At 43.8% G+C, this 20805-nt stretch overlaps 1 protein-coding gene across 1 annotated transcript in view; it reads right to left on the reverse strand.

Moving 5' to 3' along the window:
- LOC122541525 (zinc-binding protein A33-like) overlaps positions 1-20805 on the reverse strand; it is a 65282-nt gene that overhangs the window by 18749 nt on the left and 25728 nt on the right. The window contains exon 2 of the mRNA XM_043678352.1: positions 4678-4773. Within this exon, the coding sequence (XP_043534287.1) occupies positions 4678-4734 (57 nt within the window). The 5' untranslated portion in view covers positions 4735-4773. The remainder of the gene's footprint in view (positions 1-4677; positions 4774-20805) is intronic.

Below are 20805 nucleotides of genomic sequence, written 5' to 3' on the forward strand. Positions count from 1 at the left end.
TCAAGTTTGTGAGACATGATTTCTCATGCAGAAAAGCCATGCTGATTATCCCGAATCAGTCCTTGCCTTTCCAAATATATGTACATCCTGTCCCTCAGGATTCCCTCCAACAACTTGCCCACCACTGACGTCAGGCTCACTGGTCTATAGTTCCCTGGCTTGTCCTTACCACCTTTCTTAAATAGTGGTACCATATTAGCCAACCTCTAGTCTTCCAGTACCTCACCTGTGACTATTGGAGATACAAATATCTAAATAAGGGGCTCAGCAATCACTTCCCTAGCTTCCCACAGAGTTTTAGGGTACACTTGATCAGATCTGAGGGATTTATCCACTTTTATGCATTTCAAGACATCCAGCACTTCCTCCTCTGTAATGTGGACATTTCTCAAGATGTCACAATCTGTTTCCACACATTCTTTATCTTCCATGTCCTTCTCCACATAAATACTGCTGCAAAATTCATCGTTTAGTATTTCCCCATCTCCTGTGGCTCTACACAAAGGCTGCCTTGCTGATCTTTGAGGGGCCCTATTCTCACCCTAGTTCCCCTTTTGTCCTTAAAAACCCTTTGGATTCTCCTTAACTCTATTTGCCAAAGCTACCTCATGCCCCCTTTTTCCCCTCCTGATTTCCCTCATAAGTATACTCCTACTGCCTTTATACCCTTCTAATGATCCTCTCAATCTCTCCAGTCTATACCTGACATATGCTTCCTTGTTTTTCTTAACCAAAACCTCAATTTCTTTAGTCATCGACCATTCCCTATACCTACCAGCCTTTCCTTTCACCCTGACAGAATTTTACTTTCTCTGGACTCTCATTATCTAATTTCTGAAGGCTTCCCATTTTCTAGCCGTCCATTTACCTGCAAACATCTGCGCTCAATCAGCTTTTGAAATTCTTGCCTTCCTCCAATTTAGAACTTCAACTTTTAGATCTGGTCTATCCTTTTCCATCATTATTTTAAAACCAATAGAATTATGGTCACTGGCCCCAAAGTGCTCCCCTAGTTGTTGCTTTAATCCTGTATGGGAGTAGCCCTCACTGCCATACCCAGAATTTATTGCTCATTCCTCATTTCCCTTGAATCAAATGGCTTGCTAGACCATTTCCAGAGGGCAGTTAAGACTCAACTATATCGTTTTGATTCTGGAGTCGCATGTGGGTCAGACTGAGTACGGATGGCAGATTTCCTTCCCTGAAGCCAAACTGGTGGATTTTTGCAACAACCCAATAATAGTCACCATGACTGAGATGAGCTGTCATTTTCAAATCTACTACAGTGGTGGTAGGCTTTGAACCCAGTGTCCCAGAGAATTATCCCGATGTGCTTTGATTATTAATTGAGTGACATTACCACTCCACCACCATCTTCCCCCAAGGTTGGCACTGAACATTTCAAGTCCATTGGAGATTTCATCATGTGACCTTTGCCCTTAAAACCATGCTGACCTCCTCCTCCCCAATGTCACAATTTCGCCCCCCCCAGCCCCATCATCCACCCCTGTTATTGGTTCATCCTCCAGACGCATTGTCTTCCCAGCCAATCAGGAAGTCTCTTTGACCACCACTCAGAGTGTCATTGAATATTCTGTCAGTGGCCACCTTTTCAGCCTATCACCAATACTTTGAATGATCAAGAGGTGAAAAGAACTTCAAAGACAAGTAACGAAACTCCTTTCTCCATTCCTCAATGATGTTTTCCCCCATGGGTTTACACCCAGGGACTACTGAATGCAAGTGATGAATATTGAGGACAGAAGGATAAGAAAGGAGGGTGTGGAATTAGTTTTCCAGGCCGGTGATGTGCCCTCAATGACCAAAGATAATGTATTCTCCACGGTGACACTTCTACCAATCAGAGTCCACTTGACAACCAATCAGCACTCTCCTGTCACGCAACATAAATGTTGCTTTCCTCTTGAAGTGGTATTCTTGCAAACTGTCCTGATGTGAGCAAGACAGAAATCTTCTACAAAATATATTTTTCTTCAGCTACACTCAAGTTTTGTTCCATCAAATGACTAACAGGCACCCTTTTGTTATTTCAACGTTGGAAGGCAGGCCTATTAGGAACAACTGAGCGTTGGAGTGTGCTGTTCGGGGAGATGCTGGGCATACAATCATCTTCTAACCTCAGGCAGCGTGCCAGGGAAACACGTGGAGGATGAGGCATGTTCCTCCCATAAGCCCACACACTGGTCAACAAGAGGGCACACATGAACAAATATGACACTCCAATGGAGCAGAAGATGTAACCAGTGAGTGGTTCAGCTGATCCCAGTCAAACTGCAGCGATCCTAGTGAGATCAATCGCTGCCCCCTCCCACCTCATCTCTGCCATCTTCCAACTAAAATGGAGTTGGCAATGGTGGGCAGGCATCGGGGCTGCATCAGGGAAGGAAATAGAATATTGCAAAGGGAGTGTCGCATAAAAACAGGGATGACTCTGTCTCAACAGCTCTCTGTGACAAGGAGTTCCAAAGACTCAGAACTCTCCAAGAGAAGATGGGTCTGGATAGAGTTAATGGTAGTTGTCTTTTCCCTGGGATGGGGGATTTCAAGAGTAGGGGGAGCACGTTTAAGGTGAGAAATTTTAAAAAATACACGAGGGGCAATTTTTTTTTTTAAACACAGAGGGTGGCTCGCATATGGAATAAACTTCCTGAGGATGTGGGTACAATTGTGTTTCAAAGATATTTGCATTAGTACATGAGTAGGAAAGGTTTGGAAGGATATGACAGGAACAGACAGGTGGGACTAGTTTAGTTTGGGATTATGTTCGGCATGGACTGGTCGGTCTGTGTCCGTGCTGTATAACTCTCTGACTTTATCTTAAGCAGGCGCCCCTTTATTGTGACTATATTCCCTCAGGTCCTGGACTCTCCCATGAGGGGAAACGTCCTCTCAGCATTTATCCTGTCGAGCCCCTGAAGAATCCTATATGTTTTAATGAGGTCACCTCTCATTCTTCTAAACTGCCTGTAGTCCCCTGTTGTTTAACCTTTGTTGGACTTTATAAAGCTGCAGTGCTTGGCACTTATTTATAGTTGGCTCTATTGTAAGTGCAAACTGGCTTCTTGCAAATTTATTCTTAGGAGATGGTGTTCATTGGAAAGGTCAGCATCTAAAGTCCACCCTTAGTTTCCCTGTGTGATTGGCTATCTTTTTCAACCAGAGTTTGGTATGACTGATACGTCTGTTAAGCTGCAAATGAATGAATTGTAATAGTCTGGGACACTAGACTGGGGTGACCTACAGACCCAGATAATGAACATTTCTCTCCCCAAAGAATATTCATGAACAAGGTATGTTTTTACGATAAAACAATGGCTCTAAGCAACCATTACAGATTACTTTTTAAAATTCTTAAGCAGTCACTGTAGGATGTGAACTTTTGTTGACTTAATTTCAATTCCGCATCTTAGGGTTACTTGTTAAACAATATAATCACGACAGCACCATGGTCACCCCGCCATGTACAACCTGGTTGAAACTTGTATTGCATGCTTTCACCTGGTTGTATCCATCTTCCTCTGGCTTAGCTGGGTTAGTATTACTGTTGTGGGTATTTTGGAAGTCTGCGGGTTCAAATCCCACTCGAGGACTTTGGTTAAAACAATAAGGTTGGTAGCAGCATATTACTATCTTTCTGGTGGTACATTTAACTGAGGCTCTCTCTGGGGGGGTCAAAACGACCCCAGTGGCACTATTTCAAAGAGGAGGGACCTAACGCTGGCCAATGTTCATCATTCAATCAACATGTCAAAAAGACCGGCTATCTGATCCCTATCTCAACATTGTTTGTGGGAACATGGTGTGCAGTAACTGGCAGCCATTTTTCCCACACTACGACTCAAAAATGGCTTTGGGGGTATCACATGAGAAGCCAACTTTAGCCAGAGTCAGTATTAAACTCTCAGAGCACCAGGCTGCCTGCGAGTGATGAGGTTTTATTCCTATGATCTGCAAAGGGAGTGTCTGATTCTTTCCCTCACCAGGTCTGTCTCAGTAGAACAATCTGACCTTGGGTTTCTTAAGAAAGTGGACACCTCCTGCATTCCTCTTGCACCTCCTCACTCTCACCACTACATGCTGACTCTATGACGAAGTGTTGATGGACCTGCAGAGTTAATATTCCTCAGAACATTGGGGTTCTTTCCTTCAAGAAAGGAAAAGATTGAAGGGGACCTATTTGACATCTTTAAGATCCTGAAGAGGCTGGATTGGGTTGATGAGGAGATGGATCCTCCTCTTGTAGGTTGCCGAGAACCAGGAGATCAACTGAAATAGTCACAGTCAATTCCAGGAGGGAATTTCTTTCATCTGGAAGTATGCAATGATTAATCTGACCAGCATAGATACATTTAAATGGGAAACCAGTAGGTGAAGGAAGAGAGAATAGAAGAAAATACAATCAGCGGTTAGGATGGTGATGAGAGGGGGGTCATATTGAGCATGGGCCAATGCTGTGCGTTTCTCTACAATGCATCTTATCTGACTCTACTTTTGTACCAATTGAGATTCAACTGCGGAATGGGCACAATCGAGTTCACTGTTGCCTACCAGTCTTTAGTAAGTGATTGCCATTCTCTTGTGTGGCCTTTACTGGTTAGAGTTGAGGAGCTCCAGGTCCAAGTGTTCACGGGTGAGGATCATTTTGTAGAACCTTACCTTGAGCTGGATCATATTTGTTTCTTCTTCATTCTGGCTCCGAAAGACCTCCTCCATTTGTTGTTGCAGGAAACTTAGTGACTTTTCAAGCTTATCCTGAAAGGAAAAACTTATAACTAATTGACATTCACATAAACTCCCAGTGTTTATCAGGGTGAACAACATATGCAAGAAATCCAGTGAATGACAGAATACATTTCTACTTATAGCACACCCCAATGCCATACTCCCTGCTCATGTGCAGGACAGTAACTTTCCAAGTTCACACTAACAACAGGAAATCACAACTCTTCCACAGATGACATATTTCTAATAGGTGCTGGCAGTGAGAAAGATTCCTGTCACTGGCATGTGCCTGAATAGTTGACCCCTATCTTGTGAAAACAAATCCTGTCTCAGGTCAGGTCTGCATTAGGCACAGAGTGAAACCTCTCAAGTATATCATGCCCTGGGGATGAATGAATCCTTCCTTATGAGGACCATACTGTAGCATGACTCTTAATGAGGTCTCCCCAAGGCTGTGCAATTGCAACAAGACTTCCCTACTATTATAATCAATGCTTCTTGCAACAAAAGAAGGTCTTCTTACACTCCATGACAATGGTGACTTTATCTTTTCACTCAATCTGTACATAGATGCTAACTTATCATGGTTAGGTACAAGGACTGTCTCCATACCACTGCATTCCGTAACCTCCCAGTTTAAATAATATTGCATCTTTCTTTCTTTCTTTTTACCAACCTCACATTTTCCCCCATTATATTCCAGCTGCCAAATCTTTACAGAATCTTCTTCCTTCCTACATATAGTCAAACAACCCCTCCGCTTCTTAATCTACTCGTCTGGACATTTTCTTCCTTTTTCATTGTTCTCTCAACATCTCTGACTGTGTCAACCCTGAACTTTGACTTCGGCGACCAACTGCACACACTAATTGGGACTGCAAGATTCATTGATAATGCTCACTTTCTTTCTGACTTCCACTTGGAATGATCTGATTGCTTCTGACAGAGTCTCTCCCCGGTGTGAATTGAGCTGATTTGATTTAACTTATTTATTGTCATGTATATCTTGTTACAAAATACAGTGAGTAGTGTTGTATAGAGTCGCCACTCTCTGGCGCCATCTTAAAACACAGAAAAATAAGCCAAAACATAGAATATAAAGGCAGAAAAATGAAGAAATAAAGAGAGTGTCTAACTTTAAAGTCCTTCTTGTTATGTGCTCCATCATGGGCCATGGAACTGGAGGCCAGGCACAAGTCCCCTTCACTGCGCTGCTGCCGGAACAAAGGTCACCACTTTCGGCGCCATCACCATGATGAGTCCTCACTGGACGTCCCCAATGCAGATGCCACTGACGCTGCAGGGAACTGAATCGGCCCAAATCCAAAACTGCTTCCAGTCTGCCTCACTGATGAAGCTGCTGTTAATGCCTCCAGGTCTCATTCTGGGCCTAAACTCACCTCTAAAACCAACTCCATTAATCAGCGCTGGACGCAGATGCTGCCAGGAACCCAAACTCATGTCTGACACCACTGCCACGAGTCTGTGCTGCTGGGCCCACTTGGGTCTGCACTGCTGAGCCCACTTGAGTCCACTCTGCTGGGCTTCCTCATGAATGCGCTACTGGGCCTACTCAAGTCCGTGCTGCTGGGCCTACTTGAGTCCATGCTGCTGGGCCTACTCGGGTCCGCGTTGCTGGGCCTACTCAAGTTTATGCTGCTGGACCTACTCAAGTCTGTACTGCTTGGTCCCCTCACTGCTGCTGCCAATACTGTTACTGTGACTGTGAGGTCTTCACCAAGAGGTAGGTAAAACAAAATAGAAGAGAAAAATATGAGAGAGAGAGAGAGAGAGAGAGAGAGAGAGAGAGAGAGAAAAAAAAAAGGAAACATAAGAAAAACAGATAGGGCGGACAAGCCCTTGGCTCAGAAGTCCTACTCCAATGCCAATTGTTCTGATCCCAGCTGAATACTAGACAAGTCATATCTCAGAGTGACACCTGGTGTGAAAGATCATTCACTAAAAGCTACAAGAGAACTGTGAGAAAGCTATCTCTTTCCACCTTTGTAGTGTGGACTGTTGATGCACAGAAGTTATTCCTTATTGCCAATAGTTAGCATAATATTTTTGGAAATCTGTCTGCCTTATTTGTGAACAATATTATTTTTGTGGTTAGTTATTGAGGAGTACATATGTTTTTATTTTGAGGATATAAACTGGAGGATGGAAATTGTGTCACAGAAAATAAGCAAGTTTTAGTTTTACAATTTGAAGCAAAAGTGTGGTGATCATTCATTAGTTACAAAAGAATGTGTAACTTTGAGAAGCTGGATTTGATACTTTTGCCTGATAAGCTGGCACCTGAGTTTTCTCTCTCTCTCTCATAAAACACACACATATGTATTATATTGCACTGTGAAAATCAGCAACAAAACACTGAAAGAAAAATATTTCACTCAAGCAAAACATCAAACTGACCAGCCACTGAATTAAGGATTGCTGCAATCGAAAGCAACCATGATCTAATCACTAAAAACCACCAGGAAACTGTGAGTAAGTTACCTCACTCCACCCTTGTGGTGTAGACAATTGATGCCCAAAATTTGTTCCTTATTGCCAATATTTGCTATAATATTTTTGCAAACCTTTCTGTCTGGCCTGAGGAGGAAATTCTGTAGTTTCCAGCTGCCCCTTGTTGACCCTGGGATTTTGCCTTCCTTTTATGTTCTCACATTCTGTTTTTCTTAGATTTGTGGAAATGATGGAAAAAGATTTGAATTTATGGAGCTCATAATTGTCAGCCAAAGCTATTCTAACATAAGCACAAGAAATGTTGCTGTTTCCTTTTACCAATTTCCAATTATTAGTATCCCATTTCCAATTAAACCTTGTTTGTGTTACGTATCATGTTCTGTGCCCTACTTTTATGTTCTGACTGCGGATGTAAGAGTCTAATACTGCTCCAGGTAAAAACAATGACTGCAGATGTTTGAAACCAGAGTCTAGATTTGAGTGGTGCTGGAAAAGCACAGCAGTTCAGGCAGCATCCGAGCAGTAAAATCGATGTTTCGGGCAAAAGCCCTTCATCAGGAGTACAGACAGTGTTGAGCTGGAAGTTTGGAACTGGGGTGCTTTTCCAGCACCATTCTAAGCTTGACTCTAATACTGCTCCAGTCCCACGACTCCAGGGGTCACAACAGACAGTAAAAATACCTTTCTCAATTATCAAGATGACCAATCAAATACCTTATCTACATCAGATTTTAAACAACACAATATGTCAACCAAGTTTCTTAATTAACATAATTATGGGTTTATTATCAAAACAAAAGTTATTCCATATAGGTACAGTAACTAGTTAACATAACATTGGCAGTGCTTTCAATTACCTGTTTTAAAGAAATGACACTAGGCATTTCTTTACTATTTGAAATACATCCATCTTCCATAAACCTTCAAAACTTACATCTTCCAAGCAACATTAAATATAAAGCTCCTACTTCTTAAAGACTTATCTTAATACCCTGCAATTTCTGCTTTATGGGGATTGGGGATTGGCACCTTGCAAATATTTTTGGCAATTAGTACACAGGATGTTGGGTGCTTGTGGTGTCAAGTACTATAATCCTTTGGATGTTTAACACCGTGTGGCATATGCTTGGTGTTGATATTCCAGTTGTTTAATGTTCAAAGTGTTTAACACCCTAGATGTTATGCGTAGAATCCCCACAGCATGGTAACAGGCCATTCAGCCCAACAAGTCCACACCAACCCAGCGAAGAGTATCCCACCCAGGCCCATCTCCCTACCCTATCCCTGTAATTCTCATGGCTAACGCAGCAAACTTACACATCCCTAATGCACACTATGGGTAACTTAGCATCCACCCAACCTGCACACCTTTGGGCCATGGGCAGGAAATCCATGCAGATACCTGGAGAATGTGGAAACTCCCCACAGTCACCTGAGGGAGGAATTAACTACGTTCCCTGGCACTGTGAGGCACCAGTTAACTATTGAGCCACTATGCTGCCTGAAGTTGTAATACTTCGAGGGTTTAATAATATATCCGCATGCTCTTTAATCCATGAGTTGTTTAACGCTGCTGCTGTTTATTACTCTGTTATATTCCTGCTATCTAATACCTCTGCCCTAATCCACCCACCAAGCCCCGCCCACGTGCCCCAAGACCTTGTCTTGCGCGATTATCCCGCCCCTTACCCGCCTCTTCGTCATAATCAACCCCGCCTGTTGCCATATAGACCCGCCCATTGTCCCACAGACCCCGCCCATTGTCCCACAGAGGTCATCCCTTACACCACAGACTCCGCCCCTTGACATTTACAGCGTGGCAATTGTCACATAGACAATGGCCATTGTCACGTAAGCCCCCTCGCCCCGCCCCGCCCCTTACCACACAGACACCGCCCCTTGCCATGTAGACCCCTTCCCTTATCCGGCACCCAGACATCACGCTCACGACCGGATAACCTCCAGCAGGAATCCCCACCCCTTCGCAGACACAACCCTGACCTCGAGGCCCCAATCCCACACAAAGACATTGTCCTTGCCCAAAGCTTCATCCCTTCAAGGCTCCACAGCCTTTACAGTCTTCAGCTCTTCACTAGCTCCACCTCCCTGCACGTGCTCCACCCCTTTACTGGCTCCACCTCCCTGCACGTGCTCCACCTCTTTACTGGCTCCACCTCCCTGCGCGTGCTCCACCCCTTTACTGGCTCCACCTCCCTGCACGTGCTCCACCCCTTTACTGGCTCCACCTCCCTGCACGTGCTCCACCCCTTTACTGGCTCCACCTCCCTGCACGTGCTCCATCCCTTTGCTGGCTCCACCTCCCTGCACGTGCTCCACCCCTTTACTGGCTCCACCTCCCTGCACGTGCTCCACCCCTTTACTGGCTCCACCTCCCTGCACGTGCTCCACCCCTTTACTGGCTCCACCTCCCTGCACGTGCTCCACCCCTTTACTGGCTCCACCTCCCTGCACGTGCTCCACCCCTTTACTGGCTCCACCTCCCTGCACGTGCTCCACCCCTTTACTGGCTCCACCTCCCTGCACGTGCTCCACCCCTTCACTGGCTCCACCTCCCTGCACGTGCTCCACCCCTTCACTGGCTCCACCTCCCTGCACGTGCTCCACCCCTTCACTGGCTCCACCTCCCTGCACGTGCTCCACCCCTTCACTGGCTCCACCTCCCTGCACGTGCTCCACCCCTTCACTGGCTCCACCTCCCTGCACGTGCTCCACCCCTTCACTGGCTCCACCTCCCTGCACGTGCTCCACCCCTTCACTGGCTCCACCTCCCTGCACGTGCTCCACCCCTTCACTGGCTCCACCTCCCTGCACGTGCTCCACCCCTTCACTGGCTCCACCTCCCTGCACGTGCTCCACCCCTTCACTGGCTCCACCTCCCTGCACGTGCTCCACCCCTTCACTGGCTCCACCTCCCTGCACGTGCTCCACCCCTTCACTGGCTCCACCTCCCTGCACGTGCTCCACCCCTTCACTGGCTCCACCTCCCTGCACGTGCTCCACCCCTTCACTGGCTCCACCTCCCTGCACGTGCTCCACCCCTTCACTGGCTCCACCTCCCTGCACGTGCTCCACCCCTTCACTGGCTCCACCTCCCTGCACGTGCTCCACCCCTTCACTGGCTCCACCTCCCTGCACGTGCTCCACCTCTTTACTGGCTCCACCTCCCTGCGCGTGCTCCACCCCTTTACTGGCTCCACCTCCCTGCACGTGCTCCACCCCTTCACTGGCTCCACCTCCCTGCACGTGCTCCACCCCTTCACTGGCTCCACCTCCCTGCACGTGCTCCACCCCTTCACTGGCTCCACCTCCCTGCACGTGCTCCACCCCTTCACTGGCTCCACCTCCCTGCACGTGCTCCACCCCTTCACTGGCTCCACCTCCCTGCACGTGCTCCACCCCTTCACTGGCTCCACCTCCCTGCACGTGCTCCACCCCTTCACTGGCTCCACCTCCCTGCACGTGCTCCACCCCTTCACTGGCTCCACCTCCCTGCACGTGCTCCACCCCTTCACTGGCTCCACCTCCCTGCACGTGCTCCACCCCTTCACTGGCTCCACCTCCCTGCACGTGCTCCACCCCTTCACTGGCTCCACCTCCCTGCACGTGCTCCACCCCTTCACTGGCTCCACCTCCCTGCACGTGCTCCACCCCTTCACTGGCTCCACCTCCCTGCACGTGCTCCACCCCTTCACTGGCTCCACCTCCCTGCACGTGCTCCACCCCTTCACTGGCTCCACCTCCCTGCACGTGCTCCACCCCTTCACTGGCTCCACCTCCCTGCACGTGCTCCACCCCTTCACTGGCTCCACCTCCCTGCACGTGCTCCACCTCTTTACTGGCTCCACCTCCCTGCGCGTGCTCCACCCCTTTACTGGCTCCACCTCCCTGCACGTGCTCCACCCCTTCACTGGCTCCACCTCCCTGCACGTGCTCCACCCCTTCACTGGCTCCACCTCCCTGCACGTGCTCCACCCCTTCACTGGCTCCACCTCCCTGCACGTGCTCCACCCCTTCACTGGCTCCACCTCCCTGCACGTGCTCCACCCCTTCACTGGCTCCACCTCCCTGCACGTGCTCCACCCCTTCACTGGCTCCACCTCCCTGCACGTGCTCCACCCCTTCACTGGCTCCACCTCCCTGCACGTGCTCCACCCCTTCACTGGCTCCACCTCCCTGCACGTGCTCCACCCCTTCACTGGCTCCACCTCCCTGCACGTGCTCCACCCCTTCACTGGCTCCACCTCCCTGCACGTGCTCCACCCCTTCACTGGCTCCACCTCCCTGCACGTGCTCCACCCCTTCACTGGCTCCACCTCCCTGCACGTGCTCCACCCCTTCACTGGCTCCACCTCCCTGCACGTGCTCCACCCCTTCACTGGCTCCACCTCCCTGCACGTGCTCCACCCCTTCACTGGCTCCACCTCCCTGCACGTGCTCCACCCCTTCACTGGCTCCACCTCCCTGCACGTGCTCCACCCCTTCACTGGCTCCACCTCCCTGCACGTGCTCCACCTCTTTACTGGCTCCACCTCCCTGCGCGTGCTCCACCCCTTTACTGGCTCCACCTCCCTGCACGTGCTCCACCCCTTCACTGGCTCCACCTCCCTGCACGTGCTCCACCCCTTCACTGGCTCCACCTCCCTGCACGTGCTCCACCCCTTCACTGGCTCCACCTCCCTGCACGTGCTCCACCCCTTCACTGGCTCCACCTCCCTGCACGTGCTCCACCCCTTCACTGGCTCCACCTCCCTGCACGTGCTCCACCCCTTCACTGGCTCCACCTCCCTGCACGTGCTCCACCCCTTCACTGGCTCCACCTCCCTGCACGTGCTCCACCCCTTCACTGGCTCCACCTCCCTGCACGTGCTCCACCCCTTCACTGGCTCCACCTCCCTGCACGTGCTCCACCCCTTCACTGGCTCCACCTCCCTGCACGTGCTCCACCCCTTCACTGGCTCCACCTCCCTGCACGTGCTCCACCCCTTCACTACATATATCTGTGTGTGTGTGATTATATATATCTCTGTGTGTGATTTTATATATATATCAATGCGTATGATTATGTATATCTCTCTATCAGTGTGTGTGATTAGATACATATATCTATCAGTGTGTGTGATTTTATATATATCAGTGTGTGTGAGATATGTCAGTGTGTGAGGTGTGTGATTATAAATATGTATATATCTATCAGTGTGTGCGCTTATAAATATCTATCAGTGTGTGTGATTATAAATATGTATATCTCTATCAGTGTGTGTGATTATAAATATGTATATCTCTATCAGTGTGTGCGCTTATAAATATCTATCAGTGTGTGTGATTATAAATATGTATATCTCTATCAGTGTGTGTGATTATAAATATGTATATCTCTATCAGTGTGTGCGCTTATAAATATCTATCAGTGTGTGTGATTATAAATATGTGTATCTCTATCAGTGTGATTTTATATATATATATATCTCTGTCAGTGTGTGTGATTTTATATATATATATTATATATAAAATCAGTGTGTGTGTGATTATAAATATGTATATCTCTATCAGTGTGTGATTTTATATATATATATCTCTGTCAGTGTGTGATTTTATATATATATTATATATAAAATCACACACTGACAGATATATATATATAAAATCACACACTGACAGAGATATATATATATAAAATCACACACTGATAGAGATATACATATTTATTATATATAAAATCAGTGTGTGTGTGATTATAAATATGTATATCTCTATCAGTGTGTGATTTTATATATATATATATCTCTGTCAGTGTGTGTGATTTTATATATAAATATAATATATAAAATCAGTGTGTGTGTGATTATAAATATATATATCTCTATCAGTGTATGATTTTATATATATATATATTATATAAAATCAGTGTGTGTGTGATTATAAATATGTATATCTCTATCAGTGTGTGCGATTATAAATATCTGTCAGTATGTGTGATTATATACATATATATCTCTATCAGTGTGTGTGCTTATATATATCTGTGATATTATAAATATTTCTGTCATTGTATGTGTTTATAAATATCTATCAGTGCGTGTTATTTTGATATATATATAGTGTGTATTATTATAAATATATGTATCTGTGTGTGTGTGATTTTAGTTATGTCTATCAGTGTATGTGATTATATGTATCTATCAGTGTGTGATATAAAATCACACACACGGATAGAAATATATATCTATTAGTGTGTGTGATTTTTATATATCTATCAGTGTGTGATTATAAATATACATCATCAGTGTGTGTTATTATAAATATATCTATCCGCGTGTGTGATTTTAGATATATCTATCAGATTGTGATTTTATATATATATCTATCAGTGTGAGTTTATGTATCAGTGTGATTATAAATATCTGTCAGTGTGTGTGTGATAATCTATATCTATCAGTGTGTGATTATAAATACATATATCTCTATCAGTGCCTGATTATAAATATATCTATCAATGCATGTGATTATAAATATCTAACTATCAGTGTGTGTGATTATAAATATCGATCAGTATGTGTGATTATAAACTATATATCTCCATCAGTGTGTGAGTTTATAAATATATATCTCTATCACTATGTGTGATTATAAATATATATATATATATTTCATTATGTGTGATTATAAATATATCAGATGTGTGATTATACATCTATATATCAGTATGTGTGAGATTATATGTCAGTGTATGATTAAATCTAAGTGTGTGATTATATATTTATCAGTGTGTGATTATAAATATATCAATGTATGATTATATATTTCAGTGTGTGTGATAAATAAATCTGTCAGCATGTGTGATTATACATAGATGTATGTATCAGTGTGTGTGATTATAAATATATTCATGTATGATTATATATGTCAGTGTGTGTGATTATATGTATAATATATATGTGTGCGTGTGATTTTATATATATCTAAGTGTATATAATTATATATATCTGAGTGTGTGATTTTATTTATATATATGTGTGTATGTGTGATTTTATATGTATCTATCAGCGTACGTGATTTTATATATATCAGTGTGTGTGATTATATATATCAGTGTGTGATTTAATATGTGATTTTTTTTATAAATATGTGTTTTATGTATGTATATCAAGAGTGTGATTTTATATGTGAGTGTATGTATATATCTGTGTGTGCGCGCAACAATACTGGAGATTTATTACATTATAATGTATCAGTGTGTGTGTATCTATACTTGTGTCTTAATAACATTTATATCTGTACGTGCGTTTGCATCTATACTTGTATCTTAATAACATCTATATTCGTGTGTGTGTGTGTCTACACCTATACCTGTATTGTAATAACATCTAGAAAGGAACAGATTGATTAAGGATAGTCAACATGGTTTTGTGAAAGGCAGGTTGTGCCTCACAAACCTTATTGAATTCTTTGAGAAGGTGATCAAAGCAGTGGATGAGAGTAAAGCAGTTGATGTGTTGTATATGGATTTCAGTAAGGCATTCAATAAGGTTCCCCGCAGTAGGCTATTGCACAAAATATGGAGGCATGGGAATGAGGATGATTTAGCGGTTTGGATCAGAAATTGGTCAGCTGAAAGAAGACAGAGGTGGATGGTTGATGGGAATCGTTCATCCGGAGTTCAGTTACTAGTGGTGCACTGAAATTATCTGTTTTGGGGCCACTGCTGTTTGTCATTTTTATAAATGACCTAGATGAGGGTGTAGAAGGATCAGTTAGTAAATTTGCAGATTATACTCGGTAGGATTGTGGACAATATGAAAGGATGTTGCAGGTGACAGAGGGACATAGTTAAGCTGCAGAGCTGGGCTGAAAGGTGACAAATGGAGTTTAATGCGGAAAAGTGTGAGGTGATTCACTTTGGAAGGAATAACAGGAATCCAGAATACTGGATTAATGATAAAATTCTTGGTAGTGTAGATGAACAGAGAGGATCTAGGTATCTATGTCTATAGATCCCTGAAAGTTGCCACCCAGGTTGATAGGGTTGTTAAGAAGGCAAATGGTGTATTAGCTTTTATTGATAGAGGGATTGAGTTTTGGAGCCACGAGGTCATGATGTAGCTGTACAAAACTCTGGTGCGGCCGCACATGGAGTATTGCATATAGTTCTGGTCACTGCAATATAAGAAGGCTGTGAAAGCATTGGAAAGGGTTCAGAGGAGATTTACTAGGATGTTGCCTGGTATGAAGGGAAGGTCTTACGAGGAAAGGTTGAGGGACTTGAGGCTATTTTCGTTAGAGAAGTGTGAGAGGTGACTTAATTGAGACATATAAGATAATCAGAGGGTTAGATAGGGTGGACAGTGAGAGCCTTTTTCCTCGGATGGTGATGGCTACAATGAGGGGGCATAGCTTTAAATTGAGGGGTGAGAGATATAAGACAGGTAACAGAGGTAGTTTCTTTACTCATAGTAGTAGGGGCATGGAATGCTCTGCCTGCAACAGTAGTAGAGTAACCAACTGTAAAGGCATTTAAATGGTCATTGGATAAACATATACATGAAAATGGAATAGTGTAGGTTGGATGGGCTTCAAATTGGTTCCACACGTCGGCACAACATCGAGGGCCGAAGGGCTTGTACTATGCTGGAATGTTCTGTGTTTTGTGTGTGTGTGTGTATACGCGCGCGCACACCTATACCTCTATCTTAATAACATTGAAATCAGTGTTTGTGTATTTGCACCTATACCTGTATCTTAATAACATATATTTATATTTGTATGTGTATGTGCACCTATACCTGTATTTTAATAACATTTATATCTACATCTGGTGTATATAAGTGTGCGTGTGATTTTACATATATCGAACTGTGTATGATTTTATATATTTCGGTGTGTATATCTATACTTGTTTCACATCATATATCAGTGAGTGCATATATATCTGCTTGTGTGTGTAGATGGAGTCATAGAGATGTACAGCATGTAAACAGATCCTTCCTACTCATGTCCATCCAGCAGCTCATTCTATAAACTCACCACCCTCTGCATTAAAAACTTGCCCATTTAGGTCCCTTTTATATCTTTCCCCTTTCACCTTAAACCTATGCCCTCTAGTTTCAGAGTCCCCTAGCTTGGGGAAAAAATCTCGACTTTTCACCCTATCCATGCCCCTCATGATTTTACAAACTTCTGTGAGGTCACACCTCAGCCTCCAATGCTCCAGCAAAAATAGCCCCAGCCTATTTAGTCTTTCTGTATTGTTCAAACCCTTCAATCCTGGCATTACCCTTGTAAATCTTTTCAAGTTTCACAACATCTTTCCTATAGCAGGGAGGCCTGAATTGAATGTAGTGTTCCAAAAGTGACCTAACCAATGTCCTGTAGATCCGCAAAATGACCAGTGAAGACAAGTATACCTAATGCTTTCTTCACCACCCTGTAAAATTGTGACTCCACTTTCAAGGAACCATGAACCCACATTCCAAGTTCTCTTTGTTTGGCAACATTCTTCAGGGCCTAAGTGTATATGCCCTGCCCTGATTTGCCTTTCCAAAATGCAGCACCTCACCTTTATCTAAATTAAACTCCATCTGCCACTCCTCAGCCCATTGGCTCATCCGATCAAAGTCATGTTGTTCTCTGAGGTAACCTTCTTCACTGTTTACTACACCTCCAATTTTTGGTATCATCTGCAAACTTACTAACCATATCTCCTATATTCACATCCAAATGTTTGCATAAATGACAAAAAGCATTGGATCCTTGAGGCATGCCACCTGTCATAGGTCTCTTGTCCGAAAAGCAACTCTCCACCAATGCACTCTGCCTCCTATTTTTGAGCCAGTTAAATATCCAAATAGCTAGTCCTCCCTGTATTCCATGTGATGTAATCTTGTTAACCAGTCTACAATGTGGAGCCTTGTCACACACCTTACTGAAGTCCAGACAGATGATGTCTATTGCTCTGCCTTCCATCAATCCTCTTTGTCACTTCTTCAAAAAACTCAGTCAGTAGTACAGTACAATAGTTGGGTCAGCAGTTTACAATTTGCTCATGGATTATTGACTGCTATGGTTTGTAGGTTGACTTGCTGGCCATTGTTTGGAGATTGTGCAGCTAATGCGGTCAGTGTTGCAGCATTAGTTCTTGTTATCTTTGGCAATGTAATCTACTGGGTCCCATGTACGCACATAATGTGAGTTACAAGTTTAACATCAACCATGTGATATTATATGCAGTGGGTCCCTGGTTTATAAGTGTCCCACTTATGAATGCTCACACCTACAAATGTAATCCTGTACATGGTTGTAATTTAAAACCCAACATATAACCATTTCTTGTACTTACAGACAGCTGCTTTACATTGTGCTCTGACTCGAGTTCAAATGGACTCCAGAAAGGAATCCAGTCACTATCTGAGGGCTGCCTATGTTTACACGTAACCTGTGGGTTTTGTGTGTGTGTGTGTGTGTGTGTGTGTGAAATTAATAACTTGTAAGTATTTCTTTTACAATGATTACTTTTAAAACAGTTTTTGAGGCCTAGCTTTAATGGATTTTTTTGTGCACCACAATTGAAGTTTATTTTATCCCGGATTGCTCTGTGACTTAGCAAGGTAAATTATGGCTTGTTAGAGACTTAAGGGACTTGTTTTAAGTTAAAGGAAACACCCATTGCATAGAGAGGAAAACTTGGTTCAAATTTTACTTTGACAGCAAGTCCTGTGAAGCCCGAGGATGAAGATGGCTATATAGATCAGCCCTCCTGTGAAGGGAAGGCGATAGTGAAGTGAGAAGAGTTAATGTTAGTCCCACTCCAGAAGTGTTGGAATAATAAGTTTACTTAAAGCTGAGTACATTTAAGCTAAAGGGTATAATAGCTCTAGGATGAAGCACCCGAGGTACCAGTCTATAAGTTGAAGTCACTTAAACTTACAAAGGTGTTAGATACTAGGATTCTGGAGTGAATATTGTATGGGATGTGTTTTTGGATCTGCAGAAGGGGCTTGTTTTGAGTAGATTACAAAAGCTGTTTTCCTTTTAATTTTTAGGTGAGTGTTTTGGGGATTAATATGATTTTATGTTTACTATATGTTTAATATCTTTGAATTTGTATAAAAAGTAGTTGGTTTTGGTTTATTCTATTTTATCTTCAATACTTTTGTTAATAAACTTACATTTTACCGTTCAAGCAAAATCTGTAGCATTGCATGATTACGGCTCAGCAAGAGATCACTTTGTTAAAACCAAAAACAGATTAAAATATGATCTAGCAAGCCAGGTGTCAGTATGGGATTTGACTTGTTTGCTGAGAACATCAACTGGGATTATAACACCAGGATGAGCACATGTATATCATAGAACAGTACAGCACAGGAACAGGCCCTTTGGTCCGACCAGTGATGCCATTCTAGACTAATTGCATTTGCCTACACATTTTCTGTATCCCTCTCTGCTTGTTTATGCATCTAAATGCCTTAAATGTTGCTATCATATCTGCGGCGACTGGAACCGCATACAAGACTCCGAATGTGGTCAAACTAAAGTTACATAGAGCTGCAACATAACTTGATAACTTTTATAGTCAGTGCTCCAAACTATGAGGGTAAGCATGCTGGATGCCTTCTTTAACACCCTTATCCACTTGTGTGGCCACTTTGAGGAAGCTATGGACTTGCATTCCAAGATTCCCCTGTACATCTCTGGCTGCAGACTCCTGGCGATGGTGGTGCAGACTCCTGGCTGTGGCAGGCCTGGAGCCTGGACTCTTAGTGCCTGGAGTGGGGATTTGGTCTCCTGGGCATCAGCATTGTCGTTGCTGTATTTAGAGCGGGGTCTCCTTGAGGCCCAGAACACCTTGAAGATCTTACTGTATACTTTCCTCTTGCTCTTGACCTCACAAAATGCATCATCTCCGAGCTGTCCAGGTTAAACTCCATCTGTCATTTCTCTGCCTAAGTTTCCAACTGATCTATATCCTCTGGAGTCATTTGACAACCTTCCTCACTACCCACAGCTCCACCAATTGTTGCGTCATCTACAAACTTGCTAATCGTTCCACTTATATTTTCATCCAAATCATTTGCTTATATTACGAACAAAAGAGGTGCCAGCACTGATCCTTGCAGAATACCACTGGTCACAGACCTCCAGTCAGAAAAACACCCCTTCACAACTGCCCTTTGTCTTCTTTGACCAAGGCCATTGTAGGACTAAAGACACATTTTACACGTAGTTTTACGAGCAAGAGAGTAGCTTGGGAATGGATAGGTCCACTCTAGGACAAAGGAGGGAATTTATGTGTGGAGCCAGAGGAAGTGGGTGAGGTCCTTTAATGAGTACTTCCTATCAGTATTCACCAAGGATGATGGTAAGATTCAGGAGGGGTATGTTCAGATTCTTGAGCATGTCAATATTAAGGAGGTGGAGTTGGGTATCTTGAAAAACATGAAGGTAGCTAAGTCCCTAGAGCCTGAGGGATATATCACAGGATACTGAGGAAGGTAGGGGAGGAGATCTTTGTATCCTCTTTATCCAAAGGTAAGGTCTCAAGCCTGGAGAATAGTCAATGCTGTTGCTTTGTTTAAGAAGGACATCAGCATGTTATGGGCCAGTGAGCCTTATATCAATGGTAGGGAAATTATTGGAGAAGATTCTTAGAGATGGGATTTACTCACATTTGGAAGATAATAGATATATTAGGGCTTTGTGCAAAGAGGTCTTGTCTCAAATTTGCTTGAATTTTTTGATGAAGTGACGAAGATGATTTAAGGTAGGGTGGTGAATGTTGTCCCTATGGACTTTACTATATCAGTAGTATATGTGCTTCTGTCACTATCAGTGTACATCTGTATCTGCCTTTCTTTTCGTATGTGTATGCATATTTAACTGTGTGTGTGTGCGCATCTATTTCTGTCTCTCTCTTTGATATGCATGGACCAAAGAGTCCGTTCCTATTGCTGTGCTGTTCTGTGTTCCATGCATCTATGTACATATTATGTCTGTGTATGTATCTGTATGTGCACTTATCTCAGTGGCTGTGTATTTGTTGTGTATATGATATCAATGATTTGGAAATGAACATAGGAGGTATAGTTAGTAAATTTGCAGATACCAAAATTGGAGGTGTAGTGGACAACGAAGAAGGTTACCTCAGAGGACAATGGGATCATGATCAGATGGGCCAATGGGCTGAGTGGCAGATGGAGTTTAATTTAGATAAATGCGAGGTGCTGCATTTTGGAAAAGCAAATCAGAGCAGGACTTATACACTTAATGGTAAGGTTCTGAGGAGTGTTGCTGAACCAAGAGACTTTGGTGTGTAGGCTCATAGTTCTTTGAAAGATCCCTTGGTTCCGTCAGAGACCATGGATACTTGGGAATGAGTTACAGACTGGAATCTAATTGAGGGATTCAGATGGTCTGTCTAAGAAATAGTGGTTACCCAAGGATTTATTTCAAGCTGGAATCGAATGTGGAGTTCAGGTAGGTTATAGATAGTAGATTGGTACGCTGTAATTAAGTTCAGTGGTCATGAGTTTTAGCATATGAGTAGACACCATCCTTGACACAGCTCTTCCTTCA

This window comes from Chiloscyllium plagiosum, chromosome 37, assembly GCF_004010195.1.
Source record: "Chiloscyllium plagiosum isolate BGI_BamShark_2017 chromosome 37, ASM401019v2, whole genome shotgun sequence".
Taxonomy (NCBI): Eukaryota; Metazoa; Chordata; class Chondrichthyes; order Orectolobiformes; family Hemiscylliidae; genus Chiloscyllium; species Chiloscyllium plagiosum.